The sequence below is a fragment of the Thunnus thynnus genome, chromosome 6 (genome assembly GCF_963924715.1).
Source record: "Thunnus thynnus chromosome 6, fThuThy2.1, whole genome shotgun sequence".
NCBI lineage: Eukaryota > Metazoa > Chordata > Actinopteri > Scombriformes > Scombridae > Thunnus > Thunnus thynnus.
The window spans coordinates 24,756,151-24,775,098 of record NC_089522.1 but is presented as its reverse complement, the minus strand read 5'-3'; the positions used below and the strand labels follow the sequence as shown (position 1 = coordinate 24,775,098).

Below are 18,948 nucleotides of genomic sequence, written 5' to 3'. Positions count from 1 at the left end.
TTGTTGAAGAATCGTCGTTCTACTCAATCTGACAAATCCTTCATCACTTTTATAATACTTTGGTTAGCTGCATTACAAGCTTGTTATGAGACTGTAAACAACCCTGTCTACTATAAATTATGACTGAATTGTTGTTTGTCAGATGTAATTGCTGCCTGGATTATGTTCACATGCAATGTTTTGTTTTGTTTTTTCTTCGAATGAATGAAGTAACATTAAATAAACATGTTGTGATTCAACTCAATGAGACCAAGACACAACATAAAAAGTTTTATATCGCTGTAGTTACTACTGGCGGATATTATACTGCAAGTTTTTTTCTCGTTATGTTGACAGAATATATAATTCAGCCAGCATTTTGTTTCTAGCTAAACATATTTGCTCTTGCAATTTAGTTGTATGTAAACGTTATTTCTAGGAGACAGAATTAAAATATAATAGAATATAAAATTAGATACAATATGACATGTTGTTTACAAAGCTCCTGAGAAGAATCACAGTGTTTAAAACCTTTAGTGAATCTATAATAAGTCACTAAAGGCATATTATTACTCTATCCTCAAAAACTGAAAGACATCACTGATTTAGGGGAGGGGTTTTCTAAAATATCCAGCACATCAGAATATTATTTGAATCTTAAAATTACACGGTATTATTGTTTTGCATACACTCACAGCAATTCTAACATTAAATAATAATTAGCATATGAATGTTTACAAAGCAAAACCATGCATAAGTTGCCTCGGACTGCATGACAGCTCAGTGAAGAGTCTTGTCACTACCAAAACAATCATAACGCTTAATTGCGTTAAGTAAACGTTGGGCATACTGCTTAGAATTCAGCTGCTTTCAACTGGCACAGCATGCGGCTTTCATATGAGTCTGATGCCTCAAATGGGATGATTTGCAGTCACTGTATTTGTGTAAATATGAAATGTCTTTTCATCGCAAAGGTAAAATGCAGAATGTCTGGCTGAACTCAAGAGATAAAAGACAGGCAATCGGGGTGGGTCTGGAAGGAATACTATTCGTATAAAGAGGACAACTGAGGAAGTGGTAATGACGGTAAACATTCTGTTCTGTTAGTGGCTATGATTTGCTTCAAGGCAGAGCATCTCCAATGTTTCCCATCATTACTATAAGAGGACTCCCCCTCCACAGGAGCATTCAGTTTAGAGAGACAAACAAAAGCATGATGTAAATACTGTCAGCGGTGAAGAAGCTCCTCTTCTCTTTTCTCTCCCCTTTCTCCCCATGATTAGCATTTCAAACAGTCCTTGTTTTGCATCAGGGCTTCATGCTTGTGTGCATGCCATCACAGCATTGCAGGTGGTGGACTGTCCAACCAGTGGAGTTTAAAAGCAGTCTTTCTGTGTGTGTGTGTGTGTGTGTGTGTGTGTGTGCGTGTGTGTGTGTGTGTGTGTGTGTTTTTTTTTTTCAGGTGAGCTTGTGTGAGTGCCTCTTTGTGGTAAGGACTAGTCCAAAGGGATCTGACCTCTTTACAGAACTGAGAATAACTCTGTAGGACAGCATTGTCTACAAATGCTACATAATCATAAATTTCTCAGTATTTGTGGTCCTCTGCTTTGATCGGGTTGAGAGAGTCACAAGCCACTGACTGGATTCATATTCTGCCTCCTGAAAATCCACAAAATCTCTTTTTAAGTGTCTGCCAGCAGGCCCATCCAACCTTTGATTGAGTGTATCAAAATGTGCCCAGCATATCAAGCACTGGAACAATGATACAGACTTTTGCAGGAGCTGCATGTTTGGATTGAAAAAGGGTGCTGCATCATTTTATCTCAAGTCAATTGCTAATAGACTGTCCACTCCATGGGATTATCCCTAACCAAAACTGTGCTCAAGAAAAAGGAAATTAAAATAATGAGTTCCCGCAATTTAAGGCTCAGCCAGCCATATCTAATTAAATCTATATTGTTCTTAGCTCTATCTGACGAGGTGTTCACTGTCCTCAGAATCCAGTGTTAAGTAGCTGCTGAAGGCCAGGCGGGCGTGTACTGATTAGATGGAGCTTCTGTCTTGCTACCGTGCCACCTAAAAACAAGAATGTAAAGTAAGCAAAGTGCAAAATTTCACAACTCTGTCTTTGTTCATGTCCATCGCAATGATTGAAAGATTATCCCCTCCAAACATGTTTTCAAATGTACATAAAATACTCTACTTTTGGATGTCTCCTACATCACTGTTAAGTCAATTCTTAGTGTAAGCACACGTGTAAGGAATGGATTCAACTATGTTTATCTCTAACATAAGATGCGATCGTTAGCATACCTGGCTAACTTGCTTGCAAACTCCTACTAACCAAGTGTTATTTCCAAAGGCAAGGGGCAATAGTTAATCATTTTATGTGTTTTGTATTATGTTGCATGTTATGAAAAATATCTGTTCAAGACAGGAACATCCACTCTATGTGAGATGCTACTATATCAAAATTAAGAATAACATTAGCGGTCCTGTCCTGCTTTGTATTTGGTTTGGGAAAGTCTGCACCCCAGTCAAACTTGCATTAGATAACATATGCAAAACTCATTATTCCTCATCCTCAAACTTTTTTTTTCGTGTAAGAGTGAAGCATACTGTTTGAAAATAGGAAAAGGAAAGAATAAATTTAACTATTGTGTTGCTTGTTCAAGTATGTTTTTTCTAAAGTGAACATCCAAATCATCCAAGGGTTATAACACATAACATTTTAAAGACATATTTACGTATAATTCTGTACTATAATAATGGGGCTAACTACTAACTCCTTGATTTCCATGCTATACATGGATCATCAACTGGTAAGGATGCTGACTTTTTGCTGACATATGAGCTGGCTACACACAGCACATTATGTCATGTACTGCATGTAGCCATTATGTACATATTTAAACACCCTCTAACAGGCTTCTTTAAATAAAATGAGTCAGCTGGGAGCATTAAAAAGTCAGCTGGAGACAGTTTGTAACCACCTCTTGGTGTTTTAGCATTATCATTAGCTTAGCTAGCTCGCGACAGCAGATAAAATCTGTCAGCAATAATTTCAGCTTGTAAAACCCTTATTTCTGCTACAAAAAATGTTCCTGTTATGTTAACGAATGTGTGAAAAATTACTACAAATTTCTAGTGATAAATCTGCACTATTAATTGTGTATGTGCTGTCAAAGAGTGGAAAGCTTTACAGGTGTAGCAACAGTAACTAAAGGAGGTGGGGTTTAGCAAAAACTTGTATTCTCTTCTGTGTTATTCTATGATCTGATGTGTCTGCAGGCTCATTTGCTCCCATTTCACTGCAAAATATTTCCCTCCCAGGAATCATACGTATAAAACAGTTCAACAAAAAGGCAAGTTATGCAAAAGTGTATTTCTAAATGTAGCAGGGTTTCCTTTGGCCATCAGATTTAATTACATAGGTTTTCGTGTTCAGTATTAATTTACAGCTTATTTTATGTTTGTCCTCTAGGCTCCATCATTCACCAGGTTATGAAATTAGGTTTTCTGAGTCCACTGTGCCTGGTGGAGAGCAGAGAAGGTTGATATGACCAGTGGGAGCTGTCATTATGCTTGATTGTGGAATCTCTTACCATCAAAGGACAATTTACTGATATAAAGCTTTATGATGAGTTTCACAAGTCTGTCCGCCCCTGTTTGCATAAGAATAACCAAATAAAAAAGGAGGAGATTTACCGTATGACTGCATTTAAGCATCTATAAATACCAAGTCTTTAACCAAAGCATTTTTGTGTTATGTCTTTTGTAGAGTGTTGGTGCCACTGAGACTAATGCAGGCCCACTCCTCACCTTAGTGGTCTTTACTTTGTTCCCAGAGATGCATGACCAGCCAGTGAGGTCAGGGAGAACTCGGCACTCCTCCCCCTCCAGACACGGCTCCATTTTACACCACCACTTCTGACGCACAATGGAGGCTGGAGAAAAATACACCACAGCAGAAGGTCACTTTTTAGACGGAAGGACTTCAACAAAGAGTTGTTTGGAAAAAAACACCTCAATCAGATGTCATACTCGAAACCTTGACAACCCTCCAGTATCAGTGAAATTGATTGACTACACTCTACTTTGACAAAAAATATATTCATGTGTCAGAATATTTCCAGGGAAGAGGGTCCCGGTAATATTACCTTCAACACAAGAGGGCAGAGCCCTCGTTGTCCCTGCTACCTGTCCTGGGAAGCAGGAGCACTTGACTGTTTGAGAGCGTTCTTCAATCTTGTTCTTATTGCAGCAACGATGAGCAGCAACCACTTCACAAGTCCCTGTCCTCTCCTGCGATGACCCTGAAGAAGAGGATTTGGAGGGAGAGGTGACTATTTTTCATACTGAGTTTTGCATGTAAGTAGCCTTCAGCGTTTACAGGTGGCTGCATGTCACATAGCAACGATTTCATGGATTTATAAGATTATAAACATAAATAAATGGAGTAGTACTTCAGACCTAATATGGATGTTTGTAAAGCTACAGCACCACCAAGTGGATGAAAAGCATCAGTACTCATGTTCAACTCAGTCGAGGAAAAAACATTCAAATGTCAGAGCATGTAAGCAGCTATCATCGGTATGTTCAGCTATCGAATTTCATGTTTAAGAGTCCATATGAACAGAAATGTGCAGAATAAGCAGCAATGAACAGAAATATCTTATGCTTCTGCATCATTTCACAGAGGAAGAAATAAAGACGCTGCTTTTGGTGATAATTACCCTACTGATGATTCACGCTGATAAATTGAACTTCTAATTGAAGGGGTGCAACAGAGCAGAAGTAAAAAGGGTAAAACTCATGCATGCATATTGCTAATTTAGAATACTGGGGTGCTTGTCTTGCTGCACGGACAACACCTGCAGGTCTGGGAGGTTAATTCATAATTAAAGCTGGGTTTTCAAAACAGACTACAATCAAAGCAGAGCCCAAAAATGAAACATGCAATTATTGAAAACAAAGACAAATCTCAAGTTGGGAGGTTGCTGTTGTGGCACTGTAATGCACTGGAGGAAAGTAACGAAGTATATTTACTAAAGTACTGTACTTCGGCAAAATTTAGAGGTGCTTGTACTTTACTTGAGTGTTTCCATTTTATGCTACTTTATAATTATACATTTATCTGACAGCTACTCGTCACTTTTCACATCAGCATTTGATATAAAAACATTGAATTAGCTTATAAAATACACAAACCTGTCTCCTTGTGTTTTTTGTTTGCATACTACTAAATCGTTTTCCCAATTACGTTGCTTTGGCAAACATAATCACTACCTGGATTATGTTCACAGGCAAAGTTTTTTTTTTCCTAACCTGAGCCAAGTGCTTTCAGTACCTAAATAACCACAAAAACTTTAATATCGCTGTCGTCACTACAGATTACGGATATTGTACTGCAAGATCAGATATTTTGGGGGGAAAAAGTAGAAATACATTGTGACAGAACATTACATTACATTACATTTTTTGTAGCGTGCCAAACATGTTCATTAACAACATTTATTATATTGAGAGAAAACGTAATTCAGCCAACATTATGTTTCTAGGAAAACGTATTTATTGTTGCAATTTAGTTTTACAGTACCAGTCAATAGTTTGGACACACCTTCCCAATCACTTAAATGAGAAAGTGTGTCCAAACTTTTGACTAGTACTGTATATGAACAGAATCTTTAGGAAACAGGGTTGCAAATCCAATGTGTTGTTATGGATTAATTCAGTGGTTCCTGACCTTTTTGGCTTGTGACCCCTCACAAAATAGTAGCGTCTATTTGGGGCCCAGTCTACTTGTTTATGTCCTTGTCCAAGTCTATGAGTTGTTATGGATGATTTCATTTAGATAACTGTTTAAGGCTCAAAGAGGTACAACAATCCAATATTTTACAAAAAGCAAAGATTTGAGGAAAGTCCAAAAGTAAATAAATACAAATTTTTATAGCAGAAGTACATACTTTTCTCATTTCCTCTCCCATTAATGATCTAATAACCCCTCAGATACATATTGTGACCCTTCGAGGGCACCTCACCCCTCAGGTGCAAACCACTGGATTAAACATATCTAAAGGTTATAAATAGTTAAGATGCTGCTTATGCATTCATGCATCAGTATTAATAATCTAATAATCTTATTCATAATATATAGTTACTGGAGCCATTTTCTTGCAGAACCAATTTTACTTATAATACTTAAAGTACATTTTGCTGATTATTCACCTGTGATTTCATTGAAGTGGGAAATTGTGAATACTCCTACATTGTCATACTGGTTAATACTTCTTCCACTGCTGCTGTAATGAAACAAAAGTGCCCCCTCTTCCAGGTAATACTCCATGAACAAACATGAGGAACTACTTCCTCCATGTCCATGTCTGTTTTTAACGTAAGAAGCGAGTGATTTTCAGGATCTTGTTGCTTAAACCGAACTCTCTACCAGGCACCCGAGCTGATGACCAGGAGGCAGGAGCCATAATGAGTCCCTTGGGGTGTGTGACTGGTCTGGTTGGGTCTGACACCTACCTGTCTGTCCTCTGGAGCTTTGGTTGCCAGTGGACACTAACTGGCTGCAGAAGCTTACTATACAAAGAAGCAGGAGGCCCCAGTGTAAATGCCGTGTCAATATGTTCAGCTTCATCATGCCTGCAGAGAAAAATAGGTTCACACACATTTTAACCAGGATTAAGCCAATAGTTTTCCTTTAAGTGTGTGACCATAAATTCTCCTGATGTCTCCTGACTCCTAATATGTGGCTCATGAGATCATTGCATTTGCTCAATTATGACTCTCAAATCACCAAGCGAAGCAAGGCAAATCAACAAAATGCCAATAAAAGCCTGATCAGAGGCAATCAGAGGCAGATGAGAGCGGGTCTTTGCGCTCATTTCTGAGTCAGATTATCCCTTTAGCTGTAAACATGTCCGTGCTCAAAGCTAAACTCTCCCTCTGACACAAGTCGTATTCCACATGAGTCGCAGAAAAACTGGGATGTGGACTTTTATGTCAAATTACAGCAAAAACTAATTCAAGACGAAGATGACATTAAGTAAAACATCAATGCTTAATTAACTTGTTTGCCACTTAACCCCTCTTATATAAAGTTAAGGCTGCAACTCATGATTATTTTCATTATTGGTTAATCTTCAGTCTCCCAGAGCCAAAGCTTTTTTACTTGTTTTGTCAACGACAGTCCAAAACCAAAGACGTACAGTATTAACAAAAAAGAGAGAAAAGCAGCAATCCTCACGTTTTAGAAGCTGGAACCAGCAAATGTTTGGCATTTTTTTCTTAAGAAATTATTTGAATAATGATTAACGTTCAAAATAATCAACAAAGTAGTTGCTTCATAATCTTCTGTTGATCAGTTTATCAATTAATCAGCTTTTTTTTTTTTTTTAGTTTCAACAAACTTTTGCAATTGTACATTGATATTTAGTGACACAGGCGTCACTCCTCAAATCAACATTCAATTATCCATGTGACCAACATAACTTTGTGCCACAACACTATTCCTACATACTGCGTTGTATCAAAATGATGAAAGATAGGCTGCCTTAATAAAAAATAAATATTGAATTTTGCCTCAAAAGTGAGGACTTTTTACATTTTCTCTCCTAGTAGTAGTTGCATATTAATTTTGTGGATCAGCTTATCAATTAATTGACTCTTTTTAGCACAAGTTTTACAGTTCCACATTGATATTCAGTGATACATTCCTCATTAAATCAATAACTAATCATTCATATGATCAACACAAGTTTGAGCCAAAACAGCCTGTTCATGCTGTTTTACATACTATATTACATATATACATACTGTGATGTACAATATCACCATCATGAATAACAGTCTACCTGCCTTAATAAAAAAAAATAAAGAATTTGAGTGAGATAAACCAGTGTTGAAATCAGACTTTTGACAGTACAATATTCCTAATTCATTAGGAATATTCAATACTTACTTTCTCTGCTCACGTTATTGGTGAACACAAGTCGCTGCTGAAGCCTCCATTAGTGTCTGGGTCAACATCATGCACACCATCATCGTTTCGGCAAGGATGCAAAAGTTTACAGTAATTCCTCCAGTTTCTGATTTTTTTCTGCCCAGATTCAGAATAGAGAGCGATTAAAAATCGCCTGTTTGTTTCTGAATAACTCTCCAGCTGATAGAGACAACAGTCAACACGTCAGCTGAAGTGAAAACCTGCAGTTTCACACATCAGCTCCTCTCCCTGGAGTTACACCTTTCAGGCAGGATGCGATGTGAGAGATATGTTAGTCTGTGAACACAGAGGGATAACTCCGCCGTGCAAAGCCTGTCAGCTTTTCCCGTCAGGGAAATTAAAACTTAATCAAGACAGAAACCATCTGTCTTCCGGACAATATGCGGCCACTTTCATTAGCGCCTAAGAAGCTTACAGCGAGTATTGACATCCTGTCACTGCGGAAAGAGAGGATAGAGACTGAAGACTCAGGAGGACAAGTCCTCTCTGTTCTCACGATATTCTTCCAATTTTGAGTTTTGATGTTGAACTTTTCTATATGTGAAAACACCCATTTTATGTTTGCCAAGCAGCAAATATGAAATAGAGCACCTGTTAGTTTCACTGGTGGAAAGTGACTAAGTATAAGGTCCAGTGTGTAAAATGTAGTAACATCCAACGGACTTGGCAGAAATGGAATATAATATCTTCTCCTCTTGGAGAAGGGTCTAGCAGCAGTCTTGCAGACTCACCTTAACCCTAACAATCCCCCTCCTCATGCCTAAACCCGACCAAGTGGCTGTGTCACGTAATGAAGTGGGTGTGTTGTGTTGATGCTGCATGTTTGTGCTGCGGCTGCAGCTGGATATGCCTGGAGTCCTCTTCCATGTTGCACTGTCATGTTTCTACAGTAGCCCAGAAACCAAACGCTGGCTCTAGAGAGGGCCTTTCACGTTTTTCGCCACCGTTTCGAAGCCACCGTACGTTCTTCCACATGCTTGGAAGGGGAGGGGTATTCAGTTAGTTGCAATCTGCAACCTCACCACTAGATGTCACTAAATCCTATACAATGCACCTTTAAGTATTTCTATTTGATGCTACTTTTTTAACACTATTCTATTAGATGTCAGATAAAAATGCCTTTTACTCCACTTCACTCATCAGTTGGTTACTTTTCAGATTAATACTTTAACTTAAAATATAAGATGACCTTATAAAATACAACACATTTTCTTCTTTCCCATCACATTTATCATGACCCCTCAAATGTACTAAGTAAATTCCACAAAATATTAAAACATTTTTAATTGCTCAGAGTTTCATTTTAAGACAAGTCACATAAAACATCCGTTTATATTTTAATCTTACTAACAGTCTTCCTACATCTCCTATTTTTATGTGTTATGGTTGCTTTCAATACACTTAAAAGTCCTTGAAGATGAATAGTAAAGCTGCCCTGCTGCCAAAAAATCTGGTGAAAATTGCAAATTTAAGCTTTCTCTACAACCATGATAATAAAACTTTATTACAGCATAGTGCACATCATTATTCTCAATTGACTGACAGAAAAAGAGCTACACTGTAAGTCAACACATGACAAATACACAAAGGAGTAAACAACATAACAGATAGAAAAAACAATGTCATTAACTGATTCCATGTTCATAAGACAGCCAATCCTATCCCACAAGTGAGATCTCGCCTTTTTTTTTTTTTTTACATGATCATATCAAGTATGCCACTGTACCGTTACAGTAACCTTGTGATGTAACATCCAGTTCGCATTCAGAAGCAGTCAATCTTCACATCAGTGCTGTGTGTGTTGTGACGAATGTTCAGGCGGTGAAATTGAGCTTGAAGAGAACCGTCTGGGGCGTGGTGACATCTGCCACAGCTAGTTCCTGTCCATCCGACAAGCCCAGCTCTGCATCAGAAGAAAAAAAGATTGGGTCAATACCTCGTGTATGGCTGGACCATGTATGAAACGCTAAAGGGCTTTTTATTTGTACGTCGCCTGGTTACAATCAGACATGTACATCGCCAGCATTTTAAAGAGGTTTGTTTTTATTTAAATGTAAATGGTGTAACTTCATCACTCAGTCAGTGACAGACATTCACAATTTTAGGGTTGGCCCCAGCCAAAAACATTACACATTACATATGTGGCATCATCAATGTCAGCAGTTACAGGTCACTTTGAACAGACTGGGCTTTACACAACAGCTTCTTATTACCTTTTAAAGTTTTGCAGAGGTTTGGTCGAGTTCTCTCCTCAATGGATTTCACAGACTGGAATATAATTGTAGTCATAGTTTAGTTTTTTTTTAATGAAATGCAGGTGAACACAACATAGCAATCTCAATGATTGAGTGCATATTACCTGCAAATACAGCGTCTTATTCTTTCCTTCCAGAGTTGTGGTGATAGCCGGTGATTTCATTTGTCTGGAAAACGTTTATACACAATCTTAACCTGATAACTGTTATTTTTCCTACAGTGGGATTAAAGTGTTTCTTCTGAATACTCACAGTGAGGCGTTCTCTGTCAGGTACTCTAAAACCTCCTGTAATTTGGCAGAAGGAGGGAACTGGAGATCCTGAGGCACCTGGCTGCATGCTGAACAATTGTCCTGCCGATCAAACAAAGACAAGACAACGCAGGGAAAACTGGTTATTCTTCTGTAGGGGAAAATGTATAAATGTCATAACACTTCCAATCAGACTTTTACTGACTATCTAGGGCACAACAAACCTTTCGCTCTGCTTCAAAACTGTAGGTGTACAGTCCATCCACGTCATTAAAGACCAGGTAATTATTCAAAGGAATATATGCACTGCAAAACAGAATCTGATGTTAAGTAATGTTCATTTGACAAATCAGCAGATAATTTGCAATGAGAGTTTCAGAATGTGTTTGTTTTACCAACCTTGTGGCAATTTTAAAAACTTCAGTTGCACAGGCAGCTATAGACAACAAAAGCAAAAATAAGTCTAGTTACTTGAATTGAATAATTGTTTAAATACAAGAAAGTGTTGCCTTTTTTTTTTTTTTGCCTTTCCAAAATCAAAAATAAAAGAGAAAAACTGTGACGAATGGGTTAAACAGTGTTTGTCTGCCCTAAAGTAAGCTGCAAACATTTGCATGTCTGGCCAACTAGCTTTCATCCTACCGTAGAAACCTAATTACGGACAACGCCAAGAAGCATATCATTGGCTAACATTAGCTATATTTATGGATTATAGGTTACGTTAGAAAAATCCTCTTTCAGTGTGTTAATAGTAACAATGTGCTGCTCTGTATTGGATTTGGGTAAGTCGGACCAAAATAACTAGATTTTTCACCTGGGACAAGCAGCTTAAGCCGCAGTGTTTTAGCATTATCAGAATCTGTTTTCTTAGCCAAGTATGCAGGCATACAAAGAATGTGTCTTGGCATTATATGATTATATTTTAGATAGATAGATAGATAGATATCATAAAAAAGTTCTTTTGCCATGTTACTGTTTTAAAAATAGTCTAATGGAAACAAAGTCAGCTGGAGACAGTTTTCAACCAATTCACAAAATTAGCCTTAATTAGCTAGCTAGCTGCAGCTAATAAAATGAGAAGCCTGCTTTTGTTAATTTCTGTTCTGTTGCCTTTGTAAACCCCATATGTGCAATGCTAGAACAGAAAGCTTGACAGCATGTAAGAGGGCACTTAGCGATATTTCACCAGATATTACAAAAATGTGTTATTTTCAAAAATGTCCTTTCTGTTAACATCCCATAACTGCCTCAAAAAACTTCATAGTTTCATACCAGCAATAACAGCGTTAGTTGATGCCACAGCAGGAATGATCCGCTTCACAACTCCTGTGGCACAAAAATATTCATGAGTTTATTTCCAGCCCACTGCTAAAGGTACTTATGAACAACACGGATGTCAATTACGGCGAGAAATTATAAAAAGTTACACCTCCAAAAAACCTGACTGATTTACCACATTAACAATGAATAAATTATTATCTTTCATGTCACAGGTTCACCTTGAGTGAGTCTGTATGTCACTCCGGTAATGTTAAACTCTGCTGCTCGTTCTTGGGCTCTGTCAAACACCCATTGGATGTGCTCTGGATTGTCTCCATCTAAGCTGGTTTCTAGAGAAGGAGAAAATTGATCGTTAAGTCTTGTAATATTGTAATAATATACAAAGAGGTTGAATGATAAGATTAGATGTGTTGAAGTAAAAAAAAAAAAAAAGATGTAAATATTTTAGCTTACCTCCAAATGGCAATTCTTTGGGCCACTGTAAGATTCGTGCATATTCAATGCAATGTTCTGGTAGCCTTGGCATGGATGCAATGGTGCACATGGGGAAATTAATCTGTGGATAGTAAAATTAAAATTAAGGTCAGTCATTAAAGTATTTAAACCTGTATTAACTGATTTTTTGGCCACTTTGGAGCAGCTTAAATAAGCTGTGAACACACCACTGACATATTATCATCTTACATGTCAGTGAAATGAAAAGTCGTCAGCAAATAGTTGTCTGTTTACACATCCAGCAGACACAGAGCAACATTAACATTCATGTAGAGTCGTGTTTCTGGCCACCTGCTTTGGTCGACACCAACTCATTCAGCTGCTAAATGCTCAACTATGTTCACCGGCAATGGTGCTAACTTTGTTTGCCGTTTGGTGCCAGGCAGGTAGTGTACATGTGGGTTTTTTAAGATTTGTAGCTCAAAACAGCTGCCTGCTACGTGTGGAAGCGACACTAATGAAAGTGGTGATGGTGAACATAAAAAGTAAAACTGAGGGCCGTAAAAAAAAAATTGGGGGCCGTAAAAACAAAACAATTAGTTGGAAGACACTGAAACACACTACCAGTAACCCCTACCATACACAAGTAGTCATGTGATCCACTGTTAATATGAAAATATTAATTATAGCAGCTTTAAAAGAGCACTAGAAGCCCCTTTTCAATTCTACACAGCAGAAATATCAAAAAGACTGCTTTAATTAATCAGAGAGATACAATAACTGCCTTTCACGGAGATGTAATTTTAATAATCATCAAAATCTGTACTCTATTTTATTTTTATATTAAATTTTCTGTGTGTTTTGGCGAGATCTTTGGTGCAAATAGTCACAATGCTGGTTTTACACTTTGCTTCCAGGAACACCTGTTTCTCTGTTTGTATGTATTCCACATTTTTCTCTGATTTTCTTTTGAGTGCCTTTAGTTGTTTCTATAGGCAGTACTTTTTATTTTTCTGTTCAGTCTGATAGCCGTTATTGTTTATGATTATGACCGAGGTCTTTAATTTTTTTCCCCAAACACAAACAACTGTTGTTGCAGCTGGAAATGTTGACTACTCTGTCATCCATTAAGAACACCAAAATTGACATTTATTTATATGAATATTATATAATATTATAATATAATATAATATACCTGTGGCGGGTACAGTTCTAGCGTGCAGTCGATGCACGCTGTCATGCCAGGCAGAATGACACGAGCGTTTCCTTTGAAGCCCTCTGTCCCTCCGTCGATGAGGGGGATGATGGAGCTGGGATCCAAGACTCCATCTTCATAACTCAGGAGTGATATCTGGAGAAGGCAACATCAATCATAACTCACCATCGATTACACTTAACTAAATCTGTACTTATACACCTCTGATATGCAAATGTGTATCAGGTAGATGACACTGAAATACAATAAACTATTTTTTCCTACCAGCATGCCGTTCATCCATCGTCTGGCAATGATGGAGTCCAGTCCACAGACGATGATGTGGAATTCTGCAAAGAGACAAGTGTTTAAAAATTAATAAAATCTCTTGGTAAACTTTGCTAATGCATAGATCATGTCAGAAAAACAAACTTACGCCTGTAGAAAGACTCATCAAAGTCTTGGATCTTTTTAAAGTGACTGTGCGTGTTATTAATAAGGAATAAAAATGATCATCAGGATAGTTTATAAAATGTCAATTGTAAGTCTGAAACAATCTGAGTTTCATAACTATTTAAACAGTTGCTTCATCAACAGGATACGGGACAACTTTACATCCAGGGATGCGATTGTTGATAAAGTCGGCAGCTACTTCTGCCTTTGGTCGTCCGACATCTTTGGGCCTAAATAGATGCATAAAACAGTACAGAACACATGACATGTTGTATATAATCTGATTATATCACACTAGAATTGTTACAGTACTACAGTCACCTAGAGCTGCAACTATTCATTGATTAATTTCCAACTATTTTTATTAATAGAGTTATCGATTTTTGAGTATTTTTTTTAAAAAGAAAATGTCCAAATTCTATGATTCCAGCTTCTTAAATGTGAATATTTTCTTTAGTCCTCTGTGATAATAAACTAAATGTCTTTCGGTTGTGGATTGTTGGTCTGGACAAAACAAGACATTTTTCACCATTTTCTGACATTTTTTAGAATACAAACAACAATTAATCGAGAAAGTAATCAACAGATAAATTAATCATGAAATAATCGTTAGCTGCAGCCTGACAGTCACCAAGAGGCAAATTCTCCTCACTCAGTATCAGATACTATGACAGGCTTTGCCTCATTTATTTTCAACAGAGGGTTACTTAGACAATAATATAGTACTTGAGAAAATTATTTTCAATTATGTATAATCTTTGATGAGCATTGTGTAGATGACTGAAGGAAATATTACGAAACTGCATATTCATCTCACAACTTTGCAGCATACTTCCCAATTTTTCACAAACACTGTATTTGTCAAATATTAAACTACTGTTAAAACTATAAGGAGGAAATATAAAGGTGAAACGTACCTGAATAGAAACTGCCTGTTGAGGTTGGACACATCAATAGTGTCCATGTCAACGACATGAATAAGGCGAAACCCGGAAAGGGCCTAAAGCACAACAAGAGTATGTCAGGTTTGTCAGTTTGCTGTTTGCTCATCTTACACTGTTGTAATTGATTAAGCTCATCAATATGATGTAGATTAAAGATATTTCCTACCAGATTTTTGAGGAGTTCACATCCGAGTCCTCCTGCACCGATGACCAGAATCTTGCACGTCTCCAACAGGAACTGTAAAGACTGAGATGAAAAAAAGCATCAAAATGTTTTAAGAACTGAATTTAAGAAATGTGCTGTTAACTTGGCGTTGTGAAGCCATGTCCTAATCACACATCAGTCAGTTTGGCATATGACCAGCATACTTTCCTCTTCATTAAAAATCACCTCAGTGCTTGGTTCAAAGTCGGGATGGGTGAACGGGCCAGGTCTCTCCAAAAACTTCCTCACATGATTCCATCGGCCATCCCAGTCGCAAGCGCCGTCCCTGTGTCCACCATCTACAGCCATTCTGGGCACACAGCACACCAAGATACACTAAACTTGTACTATCACTTAAATTAGTACATCTCTCTTTACTTATCCCTCTAATAATGTGACTTATCCATTATTATATGCATTATTATTAGTTTAATTGTGTAAAGAATGGTTGGATTAATAAGAGTAATTGGGATGAAATACATTGCATGCATAATGAGAGGGAAATAAAAACACAAACTACAGTACAGTATGAGGGCACCTTCACTAGCCTCTATTAATCTCTAAAGATTGCTGTCTACTAGGATACTGGTTCCCAACCTGGGGCTCACAACCCAATCTGGAGATGACTACCTCAGTAGGAAATATTAAAAAACTTTTCTCTATCACATATATTATTTTCTAGTTAAATATAGTATAATTTTGCCTCTTGAGGTCTTTCAAGAAATTCAAATAATACAGTATGAGGAGAAAATCACTTTACAGTCACGCTACTCATAGACGTGCCCTCTGTGACTAGCTTTTAAAAGTAGAAATCGCTTTCCACTAAGGGTTAACAAGCATATAAGGATGGGAACCACTGTACATGGCGATATGAGGAACTGACTGGTGTGCAGCGAGTTCATCACACACGTATAACATAAGCAAGATGGCTGAAAATCCACTTCCACACTACATAATAATTACATACATATTATGCAAGAACTATACATACTTTACTGTTTTATACTAACAGGGAATGATACAATACATGCCCCACTTGACTTTAAAGCTCACATTTGGAAAGCCACTCTATTTTAAGCTTCACAAAGAGGAAGCAGAATGTCTTTATTATTATTATTATTATTTATTTTTAAAATGTGTTTGTTTTCCAAGATATTTCTAGTTCATATCCTCCATTGCCTGCATTTTAAGTAATTCTTATTGACTTCTTTAAGCACTTACATGTCACTTTCCTCCTGTAAACACATTACATAGGTTACTCCAAACCTGCTTAGGATTAGTATGTAGTATGAAACTGTCACACATCTATTTGCTGTTCACTCCCTGTTTGTTTTGCAAGGAGGATACAAGATAAGTGCAGCCAAGGGTTTCTGCATTATGTTTGACACTTTGAATGGATACATTGTGTTTACTGATGAACTGGACAAACAGCTATCTGGCTTATTTAAATGTTCATTTTCATGTCTCCTGGCCCAGCAGTCGCTGCTCTCTGTGCAACGCAAACCTGCTGCCAGTCAGAGACCTTTATTTAGCATTCGTCACTAACTTCTCAGTCAGGTCCTCTATTCGCCTTCTTTTCTTCTCCCTGGAAGAAGGAAGCAAAAAGAGAATCGAGTCATGCCGCGTTAACGTCAAACTGCGAGAGATTAACTGCGATAAAATTGTGTTTTTTCGTCCATTGACACTTACGGCTCCTCGGCATCCGCCATACTTTCACGGTCCCATGTCCTCGATTCTAGCTGCTGTGTTGTCGAGCGTCAAAGCTGCGCTGCTCTCGGTTCCGCTTCTTCTTCGCGAGTGCTTCTTCTTCTTCTTCGTGAGGTTTATTGGCGGTTGGCAAATAACGAATTGGCGCGTTACAGCCATCAAATGGTAATGGAGTGTCTAGTATTTACAATATTCATTAAAAAAACCCAATCATATCTTCTCAATCAAATTATTTAGTCTGAGATACTGAAATAGGACTCATTTCTTGAGTTCTTCTGTAGAATATCTATTAGATCAAAGTGCACTTTTTTCTTTGTGAGGTTTGAATCAGATGCCCTCTCATATTTCTGACATTGCAGCACAACATGCTCCTCACTTTCTTCTTCTGTTTCCTCTTATTATTATCATTCACATCTCACCTTCACATTTTTATTATTAGTCATATTTCTGTTATTGTTGTTGTTTTCATTGCTGTTATTGTTGTTGCTGTGCTCCTCTGTGTGTGTGTGTCTCTCTCTCTCTTCCCCTCCTTCTTTCTCTCTCAACCCAACTGGTTAACCCAGATCTACTCGAGGTTTGTTCTCATTAAAAGGGAGTTGTTCCTTGTCACTGTTGCCAAGTGCTTGCTCATGGGGGAATGCTGTGTCTCTGTGAATTAAAGAGTACGGTTTACACCTGCTCTATGTGAAAAGTGCCCTGAGATCATTTCTGCTGTGATTTGGCACTATATCAACAAAACTGGCTTGACTTGACTTGACATCTGCCTGTATCATGTTTCCTATTTTGAATAGTGTACTGTTAGTCCAGTGTGTCCACATCTAAGTCTTGATATTATTGTCTCATCTCTGTTGTTCCTTCTTGCACACATGGAAGAATCAGAGAATTTTGACATTTTTTTGCGGAAAAAAAGACTCAGAACAATGAATGGATTATTAACTAATCGACTAATCATTGCAGCTCTAAATTTGTTGCTATATTTATTACAGACAATATACTGCATATGTAGTAAATTTGCTCTGTATTACCATAATGTGCTGTTTGGATTTTATATTTTATACACATTTAAGATAAGAAGATTACAAGGTTTACTTTGTAAATTGTCAGCTGAATACTCCAATATATACAGTATAAGCAAATTTTCTATATTCAAACCTCTCTCCTGTTTTCTTAAAGGAATTCAAACTTTAAATTAAGTCTATTGAAACTTCTATTATTAACAAAAAGCTTTTAAAAAACCTATCTGTGAGCAAAATTGAATTTTCTTTCATTTGTCTGAAGTAACAACGTCAGTGGTACTTTCTTCACAATCAGAATCATCTTTATTGGCCAAGTATGTTTACAAATACAAGGAATTTTACTCCGGTTTAGTGGCTATCAATGTACTTACACAGAATAACAACACAACAATCTTCAGAAATATACACAAAGAATGACTGTATATAGGTGACACCGTTTCTGTGGACTGTGAACAGGATACAAATAGTGCAAAGAAGTGAAGAGTGCGTGGAGTGATGAAATAAATATTAAATGGTAAAAAGAAGACATATTACTTTATATACATATAGTAGGTGGTTATGTACAGTATATAAGGCCTGTTCAAATGTACTGTAGTGAGTGAAATGTATTGCACATTTTGTATTTCTTGTATATCTCGTATTTGAGTCAATTCCAAGGCTTAATTGCTAATTTTATGGATTGTAATTATCACTGTTTTTTATTTTTATTAATTGTTTTTATTCTTATCTATTTATTTGATTGTTTGTTTATTTACTTGTCTTTTTGTCAATTCCTACACTTTTACTTTTTAGCAGTTAATTTTACATTGTTTTTAATTTATATAGCCATGTATTCTTCTTTTATTGCTGTTTTTTTTTATTGCTCGTCACCACCTAAAACCCTCATTTTAGGTGGTGACGTTTTCCAAGGTTTTAAATAGGCCTATGATGATGATGATGATGATGATGATGATGATGACGATAATTTCTTTTATTGACTACAATGTTGTTTAAACAACTGTCATGTGCCAATTTTAATGTAGTTTTCTCACCATACTGTTTTATTTCTCTACGCACTTTTATATTCGCTGAAACTTTAAGATAAAGTGTTGCTGTTGCGCATTCTGAGAAATATCGCGCAAGCGTAATAATCCCCAAACACTGCATGGAGTATCAAAATCTCGCGAGATTCACGTCCGAGAGCACGGCTTGTTGTTTGACTCCCCTCCTCAGAGCT

The 18,948-nt window shown here is 37.2% G+C and overlaps 2 protein-coding genes across 3 annotated transcripts; both read right to left on the bottom strand.

The window, feature by feature from the left end:
- Nucleotides 1–264: 264 nt before the first annotated feature.
- LOC137184822 (chemokine-like protein TAFA-4) lies at nt 265–8,654 on the bottom strand. The gene is made up of 5 exons (XM_067592879.1): nt 7,949–8,654; nt 6,511–6,630; nt 4,140–4,295; nt 3,802–3,926; nt 265–2,055 (listed from the first exon to the last, which is right to left on the bottom strand). Exons 2-5 carry the CDS (start codon nt 6,626–6,628, stop codon nt 2,044–2,046), a joined length of 411 nt encoding a protein of 136 aa, XP_067448980.1. The 5' UTR covers nt 6,629–6,630; nt 7,949–8,654; the 3' UTR covers nt 265–2,043.
- A 602-nt stretch (nt 8,655–9,256) lies between these two features.
- LOC137184821 (NEDD8-activating enzyme E1 catalytic subunit-like) lies at nt 9,257–16,816 on the bottom strand. 2 transcript variants are annotated; one of them, XM_067592877.1, is made up of 18 exons: nt 16,699–16,816; nt 16,556–16,594; nt 15,196–15,319; nt 14,971–15,051; nt 14,778–14,860; nt 14,010–14,090; nt 13,844–13,887; nt 13,693–13,757; nt 13,408–13,563; nt 12,231–12,333; nt 11,996–12,106; nt 11,769–11,822; nt 10,896–10,932; nt 10,721–10,802; nt 10,498–10,598; nt 10,350–10,413; nt 10,204–10,258; nt 9,257–9,893 (listed from the first exon to the last, which is right to left on the bottom strand). In XM_067592877.1, the coding sequence occupies exons 1-18, from the start codon at nt 16,716–16,718 to the stop codon at nt 9,805–9,807; spliced, it is 1,389 nt and encodes a 462-aa protein (XP_067448978.1). In that variant the 5' UTR covers nt 16,719–16,816; the 3' UTR covers nt 9,257–9,804. The 2 variants fall into 2 exon arrangements, with proteins under 2 accessions (XP_067448978.1, XP_067448979.1); XM_067592878.1 differs by lacking the exon at nt 16,699–16,816 and having other exon boundaries at nt 16,532–16,594.
- Between the last annotated feature and the right edge of the window lie 2,132 nt (nt 16,817–18,948).

Bases quoted from the DNA above. Each gene is read 5' to 3' on its own strand.
- LOC137184822 (XM_067592879.1), bottom strand. From the start codon at position 6,628: ATGATGAAGCTGAACATATTGACACGGCATTTACACTGGGGCCTCCTG. The intron at 4,296-6,510 runs GTAGGTGTCAGA...CCTCTTCTTCAG, and splicing joins AAGCTCCAGAGGACAGACAG to GGTCATCGCAGGAGAGGACA. The intron at 3,927-4,139 runs GTAATATTACCG...ATTTTTCTCCAG, and splicing joins TCTGCCCTCTTGTGTTGAAG to CCTCCATTGTGCGTCAGAAG.
- LOC137184821 (XM_067592877.1), bottom strand. From the start codon at position 16,718: ATGGCGGATGCCGAGGAGCC. The intron at 14,861-14,970 runs GTAGGAAATATC...GTTGTGCTTTAG, and splicing joins GTGAACTCCTCAAAAATCTG to GCCCTTTCCGGGTTTCGCCT. The intron at 13,888-14,009 runs GTATCCTGTTGA...TAACACGCACAG, and splicing joins CCTGGATGTAAAGTTGTCCC to TCACTTTAAAAAGATCCAAG.